General features: G+C 42.3%; 2 protein-coding genes across 2 annotated transcripts; one reads left to right on the top strand and one right to left on the bottom strand.

The window, feature by feature from the left end:
* Positions 1–426: 426 nt before the first annotated feature.
* tdrd9 (tudor domain containing 9) lies at positions 427–18,032 on the bottom strand. Its single transcript, XM_070920489.1, has 35 exons — positions 17,905–18,032; positions 13,468–13,550; positions 13,268–13,338; positions 12,519–12,740; positions 11,137–11,259; positions 10,743–10,823; positions 10,491–10,655; positions 10,298–10,401; positions 10,094–10,216; positions 9,802–9,886; positions 9,667–9,724; positions 9,463–9,567; positions 9,276–9,373; positions 9,054–9,185; positions 8,361–8,523; positions 8,119–8,182; positions 7,539–7,602; positions 7,396–7,440; positions 7,077–7,130; positions 6,592–6,708; positions 6,308–6,415; positions 6,003–6,103; positions 5,744–5,911; positions 4,747–4,858; positions 4,431–4,646; positions 3,836–3,925; positions 3,470–3,727; positions 2,673–2,840; positions 2,164–2,234; positions 1,968–2,077; positions 1,680–1,776; positions 1,466–1,604; positions 826–944; positions 658–730; positions 427–525 (listed from the first exon to the last, which is right to left on the bottom strand). The coding sequence occupies exons 1-35, from the start codon at positions 18,030–18,032 to the stop codon at positions 427–429; spliced, it is 4,014 nt and encodes a 1,337-aa protein (XP_070776590.1).
* Positions 15,534–16,800, top strand: rd3l (RD3 like). The gene is made up of 2 exons (XM_070920490.1): positions 15,534–15,847; positions 16,434–16,800. The coding sequence occupies exons 1-2, from the start codon at positions 15,534–15,536 to the stop codon at positions 16,798–16,800; spliced, it is 681 nt and encodes a 226-aa protein (XP_070776591.1).
* Positions 18,033–18,566: the final 534 nt, after the last annotated feature.

The raw sequence follows: 18,566 nt of genomic DNA, 5'->3' as shown, positions 1-18,566 counted from the left end.
TGGCACAGACACACCTCTCATCTTGTAGTAGGAGTTTAGTGAGTGTGTGTGTGTGTGTGTGTGTGTGTGTGTGTGTGTGTGTGTGTGTGCGCGCTATGGGTGACAAATTTAACTTGACTCTTGGGTCACAATGAGACCATGTTTGAATGAAGACAGATTGACAAGCCTCATCTGTTGCAAACAACTATTTTTAATGGCCCACTGCTGCAGCGCTGTTCCAAAGAGTTACAAGAGTTACAACTACTCCAGTGATGGCGGCCAACAACAAAGAAAGGATTGAGGATTTAGCTGTGGTGCTGAAAGCTACATTTGAACTTAAAACATATATATACTCCTCTGAACATAAATTCAATTAAAATTCCAGGCAACTGCTTAGAGTACAACATTAGAATCAGTTCCACTTCCCAATGCCTGTACAGTGGCTTTCTAGCTGTTGAGGAGAGTGACAGGATGCAGCTGGAAGAGAACACTGATGCTCTTTCCACCTCCAGGCTCAACTATATCCATCTTCAGAGCAGGATCCACCTGCAGGTTCAATGCACAAACACTTTAAAACACACGGAGCTAAAATGTGCTTACAAAACAGCAAGTGGCAGGACTAATGATCAAACAATAAGTGTCAAATAATCGAGGAAGGAGCACGTTCATGTTCCACACCTGGTTCCATTTCTCCAGTTTCTCATAGTACACTGGAGTGACGGCTTCCCTTGGCGGTGACTTGGTGAACAGTCTGCATTACATAATAAAAATAAAAGCAGATCAATAATTGCATACACATTGTTCGATCGCTAAAACTTTCTTTTTCTGTGGGTGTATGTAAGTGACCCTGTGAGGCGGTCCCGGCAGTCCTCCTGCAGGTGGCTGGTCCTGTCAGGCCCCAGTTGCAGAGTGCCACAGCCCCTTGTACACAACAGGCGGTTAATAGCCACTCGCAAAGCATTTATCTGAAAAAGAAAAAAAAACGAATACACAAAAGAGAATGCTATATCATGTAATACTGGCATTGAAAGTATTGCGTTAATAGACACAGGGCCCAGTGCTGTAGATCGTTAGCACCCCAGTACCAGTATCACAAGGTACAACATGATCTTGAGTTTATTACTGCAATTATATGCTATTATTATTTTAAATGTGAATTATTAGCTGATGAGATACTGAGAAGTTTATGAAAAAAAAACATATAAACAAAGAAATCTCATTTAGATTCCATGAATAAAAAATGGTGAATTCAATAAAGTAATGGATAAAATGTAGCTCCATGTATTTCAGGGACTACTAGCGTTAAAGGAGGATTTTTTTTGTCACAGAGCATGAGGTGGAGGAGGAGGAGACACGGTACGAATCACCTGTCAAACACCAAGATGCAACCAATGAGTGACAAAGAAACTGGGAAAACCAATGTGTATTCTTGCCAACTTCATCACGGCAGTCAGTCACAACACACGTGTCTGCTGACAGCTGTTACCTCAGTGATGTCCTCAACATCAAATTGGACGTCGAAGGTGAGTTCGATATCATGATCAGGTAGGATGCTTTCCTGCGTTTGACTGTTCCAGCCCAGGCCACAGAGGGCGCCAGTGTAGCACGTCCTCTCTTTGTTCGTGCTACAAAACAAAGAACATGGGTTTTTGATTATGCTGCCTTTAAGGTGCGCAGTGATATGTGTGTGTCTGACTAACCGTAACTCCATGATGGGGGTGAAGAGCATGGTAACGAGTGCAGGCAGACCGGGGATGTCTGGCATGATGGCGGTATCTCTCAGTAGAATCCGGGACCCTGTAACACAACCACACGCTTAAAGCTGCAATAATTGATTTTGACATTTAGGAGAACGTCAACAAGAAACACACAGCTCTTACATATTGCAGAGCACATTACACATAATCATTTTGATCTATTAGTGGAGCTTTATGCTGCAAATGCGTGCCCATGAGTTTGTATTCATGAGGAGATGTTGTATCTGGTACCTGTGGAGTTGACTGACACAGTCCCAGCCACCAGCATCCTCTGATGTTTGTATTGAGGGTTTTCATTCAGGGCCAAGGAGTTGATGCTGCTCTTCTCTATACACACCGTCCTGCAGGAGGACACATTAATAAGCAATAGAAGGGGGGCATTCACAACCTGCAAGTTTAATTTGGTCTTGGTGCACAAAATGCTCACTTGTAGTGGATCTTGTTGCTCAAGCTGTGGAAGCTTATCTTATTAGGACTGCTTGGTCCATGCAGATTCACCTGCGGTGTTAGAAGGAAAGCTGCAGTCAGACACTTCACACGACGCATTCATGCATCCATCGGTTGTTGTGATTCACAGGTGTAGTCACCCTGTCGTCATTGCTCTGCTTTTATCAGACAGAATAGGTGTGCCTCTGAATGAACACCAATGCATGAACTGAGCCATTGAAATGGCTCCATCTCCTGGATAAACTGAGTGCAACAGCCAGTGCAGAGGTGATGCCATCATCCACCCAATACCAAAATATCATCTCCGACATTCTGTGTCCTATTTTAAATTCCTCCTCACAACCCACTTTAATGTGAAGGCTTTCTCTTCACTGACTGTAATTATTTTGCTGTTTTTAATCCTGTAAAGTAAGTGTTTTTGAAAAGTGCTACACAATCTCACTATTTTTAAGAAGAAGAAAATGTCCCGTAAGCTGCAGTGTATCTTGCCTTTGTCTTGGAATAGGACTGGTGGTTCTTGGAGAAGTGGGTGAGTAGGTTGTCAATAAGCTGCTTTTCTTCTTTCTTGCAAATTTGCCAGGAGCTGCTGCCAGTGTTGGGGACATATGTACCCATTTCCATGTCCTTGTAGACGGACATCAGTACGTCATGGTTTTGCTGCAAGAGCACACAAAAATAAAACATCTAGCCCGAAAAGGCAAACATCACTGGTGTGGATCTTTCTGAATCTGGGCTGGCGTCGCTGACATCTTGAAAATCAATTAAATTTCATTTCAACATCAGGGTTTCTTGCAGTGCTTTACAGTGAAGCTTGGGCCCAAAAAAACCCAACCAAAGTTGCACACAGCATCCAACCACAACATCTGCTGGGAAACATCAGTACTGCAAGTACAAAAGGGAACATTTGGAAGCGTCATTGTGCGAGCAACGAAATGATGTTTGAGCCCATACACTGTCTTTTGCCATATTCTGGCAAATCAGTAAGTTAAATATACAAAGCATTTGGATTGACAGTGAATAAGTGAAATATGCTGTTTGTCAGTTGTCATGAGTGCACTGTAACTGATGTGAATTCAAGTTGACCACAGCCACTGCTCTCACTGAAGAAGGGAACTACAAACTTTAATCAAGCACATTTACAGGGGGCAAGTTGTTGATACTAAAAAGGACATAGTTAGGCGAAGTATCGCTTTAAGTAGGTCACGTTATGATTGATTTGTTTTTATATAGCACACTGCCTAATACATTTCATGTGGGACAACCTGAGCTCCCAGATATTGTGTCACCTTGGAATCGAAGCTCTCTTCGGCCTTCACAGCATGTCCTTCCTGCACCAAGATGTCTACCACGCTGGTGTTTGTTGTCTCTGTGTTGATGAGCAGTTGCACGCGCATGACACCATGGAGGATGGAGTACAGGGACACAATGAGTGAACGGCCCTTCACCAGTGTGATGAAACGGTCGCGGGCTCGGCTGCTCCACTGGTTCCCCAGGATGATGGACTGGGCTGAAGGACGCATCCCAGTAACTTGGAACTCCTGAGCCTGAGACCACAAGCAGAGTGTTTGTGTGTTACCGTTTGTTCACAGTTTGAACAGTGGAACAGATAAGTGTGCATTAATTCTCTGACCGATGGTGCCACTTTTGCTAACCTGGAATGGGTGAGACAGGAGGTCTGAAGGGAGCTCTCTGAGGCTGCTGCAGGCAACAACCGCTGTGTTGCCAAAGTCCAAGAAGAACACCTGCAGGACAACAACATAACCCGCGCTCCGTTGCATGAAGTAACATCAGCAACTGCTATCACATTCTCCTGTTAAGAATGATTCCCCTATATCCTATTTCACACTGTCAGAGGTTGACGTTGAGGTCAGTTTTCACAGTTAGGAGCCTGAATACCTGGACGCTACTACACCTGTATTTTGATACTATCACTTTGAGATTTTCTTTAAATACTAAATGCTCACCTGTCTGCATAAGTACAAAATACAGACACATGATGTAACCACTGCCAGTTCTGGCCAGTGACCAGTGTTTAGATCCTTTCACTTTTTTCACATGTTGCAGTTATGTTATGTTGCAGCCTTATGCTAAAACAGTGCTAAATATAAATAAATATGCTAAAACATATTTTTTCCCTCACCAATTTACACTCAATACCCCATAATAACAAAGCGAAAACAGGATTTTGGAAAAAAACTCAAATATTACATCTTAACTAGAGAACTGCAGTGTGTGAGTAATAGTCACCTCCACTGTGTTGCCACGCATGTGCAGGATCTTGGCGCGGTAGTACAAGCTCTGGTCATTGATCTCAGAGTAAGGAGCCAAACACAGCAGGTTGGGATACAGAGACACAGTTACGGGATGCAGTGTACGCTTGTTTATCTCTGCTGTCAGATGGCGCTGCTTCTTTAAGCTGGCTTCATCTGCCTGGAAGCCCCAGAAATTACCCACATCCACCACCTGTAGCAGAGATCAGAGTTAAGAGAGGATACATTCATTAAGGATTCAGACATTTAGTCAAAAACAAGAGTATCTCTTTTGAAATTTAGCTGTTACTGACCTCTGTGATGTTGACCACAAACAAGCGGTTGGGGGGTAGCTTGTCTGGGTCAATGATGCTGCTCTCAAATCCCACCGGGTAGACAGACTGGCTCTGGAAGTCTACTTTCACCCTGCAAAGCAAAAGCACACAGAGAACTTTAATGTTAGTGATGCGGAAAACTGTATTTACAGCTGTTTTGATGTTGCCTGTCATTAACATTGCATTATTCTAATGCGTTAACAGAGACTCATATGGTATCCTAAATCACAAATTAACCTGCAAGTTTATTCAGAGTTTACTACTGATCACATTAATCGATGTGATGATTTTCCAAGCATTGTTTATGAGACAAGACTGCAAGTGTCACTATTGGGACAGAGCCTCTGCGTCTTGTTAACAGAATGCTACAGTGCACTATAGCTTCAGCAGTACTTCAGCAGGGTAGATGCTTGTGAATATGGGGGCTTGAATCAAGCATCAAAAAAATTATGCCAGATAAGAATCACGATATAAAATCAAAGGTTATGAAACATGCTACATTTTTTAAGTTTTAGGCAAGTGGAAATACTTAAGACAGTAACCAGTGAGAATAGTTGGTGAGCTGTGATGGATAGCGAATAATGTGCAATGTCACCCCATCTCCCACCTCCCAGAAGAAGCTGGTGCTGCCTCTGCCTAAAACCTCCCCTTCCCTGAGTCCAAGTGATAGCTGGAGAGAGTCATGCAGAGTTCTAGGATGTCAGATTACATTAAGGCTCAGTGCAAGGGCACTGACCAGTGCAGCCTGTGGTGCAGGGGGTTCTACTTTCCAAAAAGACAATCAAGCATGGGACTTTTCAGCCCCCAGAAGACAGACACAGATGAAACTTTGTGGTATTATTACATTTTTTGCTCACTGAGCATATGTAAGATATATATATATATATATATATATATATATTTTCATGTAGCAACTGATTTCACTGAAATGTAAAGAACTACAGTTGGTTTCCAAAATGTGTGAATAGAGCCATACCGTGCATATTTTAGGCAAGTTATCTCTCTGTTCCCAGCAAAGATTTCTATTTGTTCAATGGGGTAGACAGACAGCTCCATGCGAGCACTCTGCTGTGGCAAGAGGGCAAGGGATACCTCAGGCAGCACCCCCGAGTCTTGGGACGTCCTGTAGAACTCCACATATGCTCTGAGCAAACACACACACAGTCAGACAATTAAGAGTATGCACATTTCATTGTTCTTCATATATAATGGTTAGAGTAGATAAAAAGCAGTACCTGGAGCTCTCAAAGGAAATGGCTTTGACCTGTCCACACAGGCGGAACAGAGACTGCAGCTGCTTGTAATACAGGAAACTGTATGGAGGGAGGTTCCTCAACTAAAAACAACATGCAGCCTGATGTTATTTCAAAAAATCCCGACTTCTTACATAACAAGTCTAAAAGACTATAGCCATACTAGTGGCCCCGTAAGGGTTTTGATGGTCATTACACATCAGAAAAGTGTCAATCCAAAAAACAAATAAAAATGTTATGAGTTCGAACAGTAATCAATTCTTGGCACCCAACACTGTGGGTCATACCATCACTGTTGTTCTGGGGTTGAAGCCACTCAAATCTCTGGAGGCCAGGTCTTCATCTATTTCCCTCTGGACGAAGTAGTTGGGGTAATATGCACCAGCAATGACCACCTGAGACAGAGAGAGGCGCAACCTAAAACCAACTGTCATTTAGGTATGCATATTCAGCAGCTGAATATTTATTCACAGCGATGACTGGATCTGAAGTGTACACTGTAAAGCTTCACTTGGACATGGGAGATCATGTGCGTAATGTACATCCCACAATGTGCAGCACTGACTCTAACCTGAAGAATGAACTTCTGCCTGTGTGTGCTGGTGTAATCCGAGGGCTGAGTGTCCTCCGGCACATGCATGTTGAACTGGGACACACGCTTCTTAAGGTCCTCGTACAGCTCTGCAACCTGGAGAGTGAATTACTGCTAAGGAACAGCTCAATTTCAAAATATTAGCTCATTAAGAGTGGAAGTTGACATGTTTACCAACACGAGAAAACAGTCAACTGTGCACCAAAAGGCTATAATCATCAACTAGCTAAAATCTGTCAGAGTTTAAAGACCAAGTTTAAACTTTGTCAATAAGGCCTACTTCCTGACTTAACTATGTAATAGTGCATTACAGCCAGTCAGTCACTGAACAGAAGCAAATTCCACTGACTACAAACTGCAGGATTAATGCAGGTTGTTCACTGCTAGAATAGGATGGGTGGTGACAAAGACATCCTGTAGTGTGGCTAGCTCATGTGATCCAGCTCTCTGCTTCATCTCTGTACCTCCCTGATCCTCTTGATCTGAATGAAGTTCTCTTTCCCCCAGTCCAACTCGTCCTAAGAGGAGAAAGCAGCAAAGGCAAAGAAACCTTACACTGAGTGCTGCACTGATTCTAAATGTCATTCACATAGTGCTATGTTGATTCATTACCAATGGGCCAGAGCAGTTATGTATACTTTAATGCCAGTCTTGTCAAGATCTGTACAACAGTAGAGACTATTCTATTCTATACTATTTTCAACCTGTAAAAACAAAAAGTCATCATATTTTTTTATGTGTGTTTTTTTCAGTGAGCTCATGTTTAGTTGCTGTTTTGTTCACCTTTGGGTGTCTCAGCTGTCCTTTCTTTTTGGAGGAGTGCCATGCCTAACAGTAAGAGACAGTTGGGAAGGGTTTTAAAAACAACTGCCATCGGGCAAATATGTAAATCCATCGAACACAACAACTTGCATCAAACACATTACCTTGAAGGCATTGACAAAAGCAATGGAATCACTTGGTGTGCCACGGGCAAAAGCCAACTTGCTCCTGGAATAACAAATATTATTCAGTGCACAAAGAAAAAACATACAATAAACAGAACAAACATCTGTTTCAGGCCTGCAAGTAGTCTGACGAAAATATGTTGCAGGTTTGCAACCTGGGCTGGACTGCCCAAAAACCATTTGTGATCTGATTTGCTAAAACATATAAATATCTTACGGGGAAAACCAGATTTAAGGAGAACAGTGTATGAATAGCTGGACATGCAATGACAGAAACTTTTCAATTACCACACACTTTCTGTTTGTCAGTGTTTTGTATGCCCACAGAAAAGGCATTGTGTTTGGACAGTCAGCGTCTGTTTTCTACCTCAAGGCATCTCATTAGCCACAAAACACTGTGATGAGACTAAAGATGAAGTCAATAGTCAACAGAGAGGTCAGGACTCGATGGAGTTACATGACAATATAATGTCCCAAATATCTTGTGCCACATTAGTGGTTGATTTACACTGACAGCCTGGCAGTCCGTGAATTAGTGCAGCTGCTGGATGTGACTCACCTGTGGCCAGCAAGCTGCTGCATGGATGGTATGGCAAAGAAACTCTTCAGAGAGTGCGAGGCAGCTGAGGATAAGAGAAGTTGTTAATGTTAGTTAATATCAAATAGCCCACAAGAACACGTTACATACACACAAACACATTTCCAAGAGTGCAGTCATGACAAATTTGTTCGCCAAGCTATGTCTCTACAACTGTAAACATGTGCATATGCAGTAACTGAGCGTCATAATGACAGACTGACCTATGATGAGGCACTCATCCAGGCAGCCAAAGACGTGGCCCAGGACAATCATTTTCCCCAGGTACAGGTCCACGGGCAAAACAGCCAACACTTGGCCCAGGAATGTTAGCTCACCGTCCTCATTTTGACCCCTGCCATCACTTTTCACAGACAGCGCGCCCATCTACAGAATAAAACATCCAGCTAGTGTTAAGCCAACAGGCTTTATTTATACCTCCGATCAACTAGTAACTTTTGTTAAAACAACTTTTACCTATGTCCGTTATCAATTTACTGCCCTTGTCTTGTTGTTGTCTGTTTTATCCATGTATTCAAATGACCTGGTTTGACTAATTTTTCTATTTCTACTGTGAAGCACTTTGTAACCTAGTTTTGAAATATAATATAAAATCAAATGTACATATGTTGTCAGTGATAGAAAGAAACCAGAATTAACATACACTTCTTCCACTTTCCCCACACAAACTTAGAATCACACAGCACTGCCCTTTATTATCTTCACGGACTCACAGACTTGAAAATACTAATATTGGCTGACGCAAAGCTCCTGTCAGAGAACTCCTGGTCTAATACTCTGTGACAGAGCTGGGTGGTCAGCTGCCTGCCCAAATACGTCATTGCAGCCACGCATTCTTATGTACTTGACTAGACATTAATGGCTCTCTCAGAGGAGAATCATCAATCTCCACTTACCTCTTTGAGCTGGAGCACTGTCCTCACTATGTCACCAAGGTTGGGGGGTGAGAGGGCTGTGGAAAGGAGGGAACGGGGATCTCCCATGTCCAGTAGCTTCACCTTCAGCAAGATGGTGGCCAACGGAGCACACTGAGAGGAAGGCAAACAGTATGGCATAGATTGATTATGAAATTAGGGTCAGGACAGCGTTAATCACCTGTCATCTGCACATTTTCTTACCAGCATCTCAGGGATCATGTAGTCTGGGATTTCATTCCTCCAGAACTCTTTGGTAATAAGACGGTAACAGTAGCCCTTAGACACTCGACCTGCCCTGCCTAACAGAGAGAGGAAATAAGTGTAAAAGGACGGAAGTGAACAAATACTTACACTTTAGAGGTGAAGCTCTGTGCTGTAAATAATGTACCTCGACGCTGGTTGCAGTTGGTTTTGGATGCCCAGGTGAGACGCAGAGACTGAAAATTAGTATCTTGGTCACATACCAAGTGACGGGCCAGACAGAAGTCGATCACTGTGATGATAAAATCCCAATTAAGATTTTATAAAACATCATTACAAAACACACATTAAGCTAACAGATACAAACCAAGCTGAGGGAAACCCCCCCCACCATATTTGACGTCTGGAACAGTCACCGAACTCTCAGCGATGTTGGTGGAAAGGATGACCTGTTAAGATGAGCAGATCATCAGTACAGCAGGTACTAAGAACACATGTGAGACAGAATAAGATAAATGATATTTACCTTCCTGTATCCAGGGACAGGGAAGAGAAACACACCATTCTGCTCCTCCAGAGTAACAGTGGAGTGGAGAGAATAAACCTGCAATCTGAACAATGGAAGCACATTCATTGTAATGGTAAATGTAATGTAATGGTTAACAAGCACTACGGATTTTACAGACGCTAATTCTGATCATTATTACTGATACACAAAACTGACTTGTCTTAACAGGAAGCCAGCACAACAGACACATAAGACGATAGGTATTAGCTACAGAGAAAGATTCAACAAAGAGATGAACTTAAAATCTCACCTTTTGTGGACCAGCTTGGCCAAGGCCTCCTGCATGTGGCTTATCTCGTGTATACCAGGAAGGAAAACCAGCACACTTCCCCGCTCTGATGAAGTCATGCCACCATCTCCTTTCTCTGCTTTGCTGCTCAAACACACGATAATTACTTAATGTGTTGGTCTATTTGTTAAAACAGTCACGTGTGCTGAAACACTGACGCCTCACCTGGAATCTTTGCCCTCCATCTCATCAAAGCTCTGGATGAGACTGATGGCAAGATTGTACATCTCCACTGAAATGTGTGGGTCATCTAAATGAGGCAACTCAACCTGATAAACACACACCCAAAATCCACACAATAACCATTGGGCTTCAACACAGAGAACAGTAAGATCAGCAAACATGATAATCTTTTTACCTTGTATGGAAACAGTTTGTGGAGGTCATCCAGATAGAACTCCTCAATGGCATAGGGTGTCCCCTGCACTTCAAACACATAGGCCGGGTTCATCTTGCCCCGAACTGGGGTGCCAAAGTACTCTGCAAACTGTCTGCAGTTAATGGTGGCTGACATAAGGATGATCTGAAAAACACATGAGTCCTGTGACTGAGAGTTCAACTGATGCAGGAGGAGGACAGAGGAGGGATTTCTACTTGATCTTGAAATTACCTTGACATAAGGAGAGTTAGAATGAAGAAGTTTTCTCAAAATCAGCAGGAGAAAGTCCATTTCATCAGTGCGCTCATGAACCTTGGGCAAAGGCAGAGTAGTTAAATGGCTAAATTTGGACCAGATAGTCAAGAATCACTGAAGGAAACCTGAAACTGTGCCCCTGCAGCGGCATAATATTTATGAAACCACAGTAAAAACAAAAAACACATAATACAACAATTAACTACAACTAAATAAAAATAAACTTAAATTAAACAAGATGAACATGAGGGAACTGTATTATTATCAATAACTAAATAATCAAAAAATAAAAAAAATAAAATACATTTTTAAAAAGGTACCCATTAACAGAGAAATGTACATAAAAATGATCTGCCTCATGTTTATGTACCTCATCTATGAAAATGTGGGAGAACTCTGTGAGGCACTTGGCTGAAACCAGTTTTTGCAGCAGCACCCCTGTAGTCATGTAGATTAGCCGGGTGTGCTCGGTAGCCATCTTCTCCAGTCCAACCTGAAATACAACATTGTATTCATAAATCTGGACAACAACACACATACTTTAATTTGGCACTCTCGCTGGGGACTAGGGACTTGTTGGTTTAATTGCTCATTGTAATTGTTCAATGAGGAGTTAGCAAATCTATAAAGGCACCTGCTTGACAGGAACTAAATTCCATTTGTGGAGGACAACCTTTTCTTGTTGTTTTACTCAACAAGAGGATCACAAGCTGAGACTCCTGTCATCTGAAAACATCAGCTCAGTGCACACCCCAACTATGCTTTGCTTTCCTTTCTATGGCCATAAATACACTGCACATTGACTTACAGAGCACACATAATAACAAATCAAGCCATCCTTCGTGTCATTTAAAACAGAAATATCATCTCTCATCCAGCTCCGGTCAATAAGGTTATATTCTACTGCCTCAGAAAGGTGAACAGGAGAGGACACAGCATGCTTCCTTTACATTAGCTTTAGGCCGTAACTTCCAACAACAGTGTCTAAAAAACTAATGTCTGCAATGACAACATGACTATTTCTGGTAGGTCCTGGAGAAAATACCAGTGACCTGTAATAAAATCCATTGTTACCCTGTGTCCGACCTCAGGGAAATACTTTTTGGTCCGCCAACTCAACTCTGAGCACAAAAGAACTTTCCATTAACTGACTGCATGACTTTCACAAACCAAGACAAAAAATCAGAAAGGGAACGAGGAAAGAGCTTTCTTCTTACAGCAAATAGAGATACTTCAGATGGACTGAAGACAAAAATTAAAATGCACCTTCGAGGTACACAAATAAAGAACATAATGTTCAGGTTATGTTGCATAACTTGAGCATTATATCTCTTAGTAACTGTTTATCTTTGCTCCCACCGTCAGTGACATCATCCTTAACTCCAGAGGTCTGCACCAAGCGGAGGAGACAGTTATTATTAGACGTGCTGTTTCAGAGCTTTGCACAACACAGCCAGACATTGTGGCAACAACACACACACACACACACACACACACACACACACACACACACACGCAGCTTGTTAAAACATGCATACAAACATTGTTTTTAAGTTGTGAGAGAGATGCCATGAGTGCTTTTTGTGCACAGCCTTAACCAAGGTGAATCACTCCAGGTCAATGCTCAGTCAGTACAGTGTCACTACTGCTACATGACGCCTGCACATGTTTTTTTTTCTCCCTTTTTTATTAAAAGAAAAAAATAGAAAGAACATATGCACAGCATCATATATGTATCTGCATTGCACTAACCTGATATCCCACCAGACTACCCAGGGTACATTTCCGCTGTGTGGCAACCCATCGGGCAATACTGGTGGCCCCAATTTTTCGTGGTTGGGTGACCACAATGTTGCAGAGGGCATTTTTCTCACTGTAGTGGTCCAGAATGTACTGTGGCAGCTGGGTGGTCTTGCCGCTGCCTGTGGCTCCTCGAATGATCACTACAGAGTTGTTTTCTACAAGAGAAATCAGCTGGAAGTAGGCAGGCGTGCACGCGCACACACACACACACACACACACACACACACACATAAAACACAAGCGTGCACAGTTAAAACCCCATTTGGCCATTTGTATGATATTACTGAAATAAAAAAGGAATATAAAAATAAGTAAAGAAATTGTGGAGCAGATGGATGTGCTAAGCTGATTTATAACCAGAAGTCCATACTTTATAATCTGCGTTAAGAAAGTGCAGCTTAAATGACAGCATGAGATCCTAAAATATACACACACATATATATATATATACAACATATTTTAGACCTGTGAATTTAAAGTCAGCTGTTGTTCTGCAACATAAAATAACACTGAGTTCATCTTGAGCAAACAAAAGTAAAAAGAAAAGCAAAAGTAAAAGCTTAAGTGCACCAGTGTCCTGAGGACATAATCGTCATTTCAGTAAAACTCCTAACATGACCAAAAGAAAAAGTACTTCAGGAGAATGAGAGTGCACTTTGAGATCAGGGTGTATGTGGTGAATGAATGGTACATTGTACCTCCTGTCTGTTTTTGGTTATGGGCAAGCTGGGGTACTCATAGCTGGCAAGTGGAGGAGGAGGAGGAGTACCTAAGGATACAGAATCGAATACACAAAAAACAGTGTTAATCCATTAAGAGCAGAAGGAAGATTCCTGTATATCTAACTATGCGAGTATGACGAAGGATTAGATAAGCTAACACAAAGTTGAATACTTACTCCCTGCACGATCTGGTTTTTGGAACCGCCCTCCATCAGATTTCACATTTTTCAGGTTGCCCTCATCAGGAACCTCTGCTGGGCTGAAACAAAATTAAAGCAGTTTAAAAATAATAATAATAACCTGTTATGGACAAAAAGCCCTTTGACACAGAGTTGTGATTTTGGGCTGAATAAATAAAAATGACCACTATAAGTGCAGATTGAAAATGTCAGCCCTTTTCTGCAGTTTCCCCTCACATTATAAAAAAACACTTCAATTAATTTCAAAGACCATACAGTAATCAATTGTCTTTAAGATTCTATATCAATTTTAGATCCTTAAAGCAAAACCGTGGTGCTGTGTTTTATTTCTGAATGTAATAACATGAAGCATTGTGAATATGCTAGAATTTTCCAGCTGTAGCATTCAATGCTATTCCACATACCAGAAACCTGAGAATATGAAGGTGTTTCGCTTATAAAAACACCAACTAAAGTTGAGTAACACTAGGTTATCTCATTAAAAGTGAACTTCAAATGTAAGTTCACGGTGGGTGAAAATATCAGCAGCTCTGCTCACTTCATTACATTATACCATTTGAAACTTTGCTCTGAGCCTCTGCCTTCTCTCGTCTTTCCCTCTGGTCAGCTCGACCAGGCCCACAGCACTGTAGCTGGGAGAGCATTCCCAGTTGTCTCTGCCTCTCGCTCTCTCTTAGTGAGGGGAGGATTTTATCGCAACAGCAGGCACAAACCCTGACAGTACTAAGAGGAGCTCAAATACAACACACCCACGGCTCGTGCGCACACATGCACTCTCGCCCTCTTCCTTTCTCTCCAATGCACACATTTCGCGCAAGCTACAAAGCAGCTGACCTTACAACAAAGCTGCACACTGCACAGAGGAGAGTGGGGTGAAAGGAGAGGAGAGGTGACAGCTCTTAGTCAGTTAGCAGTGTGACTAACTCTCCTGGAAAATGTCTGCATGACAGGAGCAGTGGGAGGGATGATAAGGACAAGACATTAACTACAACACAAAGAGGAGAAATGCTTCCAACAAACAAGACATTGGAGGATTGCTGCAGACACACAAGCGATTTGCTCCTTTGAAGGTATTTGACACTAACGGACGGCCAACAGCAAGTGAAGGAATTAAGTTTACATGGACTGACCCATGGAGACAAGGAGCTGGTGGCTGTACTCTGTGAAAGGCGCATCTTTGCCAATTTCTGAATATCTCACAAAAGCGTCAGCGGTGCATTTTTCACGTGTAAGTAGATCTTTCCTTTCAATTTTCAGCCACGTATGATAATTCCTTCCTGCACATGCTGGAAGACTGATGTTGTTGTTTAAGCACTGATTAATTTTTGGAGCACTTTAGCAAGAATCAAATCAGATACCTGAAAGGCTCTGTTTTGCAACCTTATGATGTGTGAAGCCACACATAGTTTGTGTTTGGTGAGGCTGACCTCTGACCCTGCAGGCTGTGTAATCCATCTGAATCCCAGGTGTAAGCTGCATTGAATCCATCAGTCTGGGAAGAAAAAGCCAAACACGCACACCTGGGACAACATCCTTCACCGAGTTTGACTTGAACTGAAGGCAATCAGAGCACCATCAGGCAGGGACCAGAGTTCAGCTTGGTTACGGGGTGATCATCTTTCACTGTCAACCTTAAAATTTTTATTATAATAGGACTATACCATTATGGATAAAATGAGAATCAACGTCTCCTCACCCAGAATCTAGGTTGTGAATTTCGCACACACTTCTCATTGTGGTCTTTGAAGCTGAAAATGTGACCCAATTTTCGGTACAAGTGCTAGATTTAGTCATAAATAGGGTTGGATACATTTATTTCTTGTTTTTCTCATCACCAGCAGGAATTTATTGATTTTGAGTTCTTTAACCTTCCTTTCGTCACATGATCTTGTGAAAGTATCTCTTAGTTTGAGGCAACAGATTTTCCAGCATATTCAAATGCATTAAATCGTTGCTGTGGGTAACTCATGGCTTCACGATCCAGAATAACAAATTCAATATCTTGTTTCTCTTCAGTTTTAGGACCGTCTTCTGTGACTGTCATGCCCCTGTTCAGCTGGATGAAATGGTCCCATGAAACAAGAGTGCGGGCTCAGGATGAAGCGGCACCTCTAAAGACTTCGGGGGTCATACCCAGTCGCATGTTGATCAGAGAGCTCCTGTGGCATGTGGAGGAACGTGAGCGGCTGGCAAGGGAGCTGGAGCGGGAGCAGAGGCTGGCCCACAGTGCCCTGGGTCTCCACTGGTTTCAGAAGTACCCCAGGTTACGGACCCTCATCCCAACATCAGAGCTACACCAGCTGGAGTTCCTGTGTGCCCAAATCCCACCCATCCACGCAGCCACTGTGCTCTCCAGGTGTTTAGTAGCGGCCATGCCATGCTCCGTCTTCACATTAGTATGCTGTCAACAGTGGCTAGCTGCTATTGCATCAACACAAGGCCTGACAGCAGGCAAAGCAGAGAAGACCCAAAGGGAAAGGGAGGCAGGGCAAGCTGCCAAGAAAGCCATTATGTGTTACTGTCACAGAGAAAGGCAATGTAGGGTGTGAACATGTGAAGGTGAAGGATGCCCTATAAGGCTGAATGAAGGCAGACTGCCGGGTTTTCCACTCATCATCTCTATGTTAGCCATAATGATGTTATAAAAAAGGTTGGAGAGTTGTTCTACATGATTGAGCACTGTGACCTACTTACTTATTTGCCATAAAACTCACTACTGGGTCACTACTGTGTGCTTGCATATTTACATGACCAAATAACATGTTTAGTAATAAATGTGTTATGTTTGTTCCATTTCCAAAACTCTGTGCCCAGATATGTCATTCTTACTAACTACTAATATTAGAAAATGCCAATTGAAAATGTGGGATGTTGACACTGTGGTGATGCAAATCCTTGCAACTAAGTGTTTCATTAACTCTATTGGTCGCATCCTCCCACAGGTTTCGTGAGGTACTTGCCACTAACAGCATAAGGCCCTGGGAGCTGGCGTCTGTCTTCAAGCAGGTACTGAGGGACTTCCTGAGCCAAAAGGAGTATGATGAAGAGGACGACCTTGCAGTGCAGCCAGCACAGCACCGACCAATGGAGGCTTGGACCAGCCGCTACAAAATGAAGCAGGGCTTTGTTACACCCACCGTCCCCAACTGTAGAAGCCACCCAAGGGAAGAGATCCCAACAATCTCTGGATATGTGGACCAGGCCATGCGGCACTCCAGTTCGTTCACAGGGTCCAACAGGGACTGGGACCTTCCATATTACTATCCAGTTCCTCTCAGGCCCACAGGGGCGTACAGCACGACACTGTGAGAAGACACACTGCTCAAACCATCTGTGGTCTTGTGTTTAACACAAGCACAGTTATCATAACAACTGCATGGAGACGCAAGAGATGCAAAACCTTGATTATTTGTATTAGTTGTAGATGCACCATAGCTTGTGACCAAAAATGTGAATACAACATTAAGCTAGGTGTACAATGTATTGAACTGTCACAAGAACTAGTTTGTCACCTGCTCGTTTTAATCCCTACTTAATGGATGGACTGGTTTTCTGTAGTCCTGATAACAGACTTCAGTTTGACTTTGTACAGTTGGGCATGTATTTCAAAGGTATATTGTCAGGCAGTGAAGAAACGTGAGACCTTGACGAAGTGAAGCAATGTCTACTAGCAACTCCTTGTCACAAGCAGAAAATGTCTGAATTTTGAGCAGTTCAACCAAAGATGGTGATGTTCCCTTCTCAGATTGTTTCATCTGAACAGTTTTTAGAGCCGTTAAGAAAACTTGAGTATTTAACAATAAAAAAAAGCAAAGATTATAGAAAAAGTAAACATCATTGGTGTAGTGGATTTCTTTGGCCTCATCTCCTAACTTGTTAATCATCCTGACAATCACAAGAATTTTTAGACTGGGGGCCGCATTCCAAAATAACATTAATCATCATCATTTAACAATTAGCATTTAACATTGGCGACTGGTGTCCACACACTGTCAAGCTGAGTCAGCTTGTGCATTACTGTGACACACTAAGACTAGCATAATAAAGCTTTTTTTCCTGCCATAATAAAGGTAGTGGCAGCCATATAAAATGCTGTTATATTAAGACATCTAAACACTACCATTTAGCTTGCGGAATGACCGTCTTCCCCAAGATGAGCAGTTAATTAACTTGCCAAATGCTAGCTAAAAATCTGCAGACACACAGGCTGCCACCCTCAAACCTTGATGTTCACTGCTGTACTTTCAAAACGTTTGGCCAGTCAGGGTTCGTGGCTACGATAAAAAAAAAATGACACCTGTAGCCTGGAATATTTTCCTGTTACTAACATAATAGGTCAGGTGCGCTCCAAGGATACTAGTTAGCATGAGGTTAGCCAACGTTAAGCTAACGTTACCATTAACTTTGCCGCACCTGGTCTCTTTCGACGATGGTTCATCAAACTTTCTTTCAACCACTTCTTCAGTGAGTTTAATGTTAGCAAACGTCGTCCCCGAAGTGAACCAATCCGAAATTTCTTCTGCAGTAAACACTTTCTTCATGGTGCAGGTGTTTACAATAATTGCATTTTTCAGTCTCGTCACGCTACCACCAGGAACTTCAAGCGCGAGGCGAGGCAACTAGGATTGAAGCGCGAGGAGAGCGAGGAATACGTCCTACGTCGCTCCCTGGAGGTTGGACTAAAAACCGCATAGTTACAGTAAAGTAAAAATAAAGACCTCTGCATTTATACAGCATATTTATTCTGCTATACATTGGTTTAAGTATTCAAATCATTTAATAGAGGTATGTATAGACGTAGTAGCAACATAATGTATAAAAGTATCAACAGCAACAACAAAAGTATCAAATGTAAATATACTCATGCAAAATGGCCCTTAACCGTTATATATTCTCATATCATTGGATCATTACTGATGTGTTATGTAAGAAGCACTTGTATGGTGTATTTAGTCGAGGTGACGCAAATTTTAAACATTTAGCTACTACATATAGTGTTGGGCAGTTTTATCTATAACAATCCATGATATGTTATAAACTGATCATATTTGTACGTAAAATCTAGTGGAACAGAA

Source organism: Enoplosus armatus, chromosome 15 (genome assembly GCF_043641665.1).
Source record: "Enoplosus armatus isolate fEnoArm2 chromosome 15, fEnoArm2.hap1, whole genome shotgun sequence".
In the NCBI taxonomy this organism is placed as follows: domain Eukaryota; kingdom Metazoa; phylum Chordata; class Actinopteri; order Centrarchiformes; family Enoplosidae; genus Enoplosus; species Enoplosus armatus.
This window is presented reverse-complemented; position numbering and strand designations above follow the sequence as displayed.

Bases quoted from the DNA above. Each gene is read 5' to 3' on its own strand.
- rd3l (XM_070920490.1), top strand. From the start codon at position 15,534: ATGCCCCTGTTCAGCTGGATGAAATGGTCCCATGAAACAAGAGTGCGG. The intron at 15,848-16,433 runs GTGTTTAGTAGC...ATCCTCCCACAG, and splicing joins GCAGCCACTGTGCTCTCCAG to GTTTCGTGAGGTACTTGCCA.
- tdrd9 (XM_070920489.1), bottom strand. From the start codon at position 18,032: ATGAAGAAAGTGTTTACTGCAGAAGAAATTTCGGATTGGTTCACTTCG. The intron at 11,260-12,518 runs GTTAGTGCAATG...GTTGTATTTCAG, and splicing joins GTAGTCTGGTGGGATATCAG to GTTGGACTGGAGAAGATGGC. The intron at 945-1,465 runs GTAACAGCTGTC...TTTCTTTTTCAG, and splicing joins ATGTTGAGGACATCACTGAG to ATAAATGCTTTGCGAGTGGC.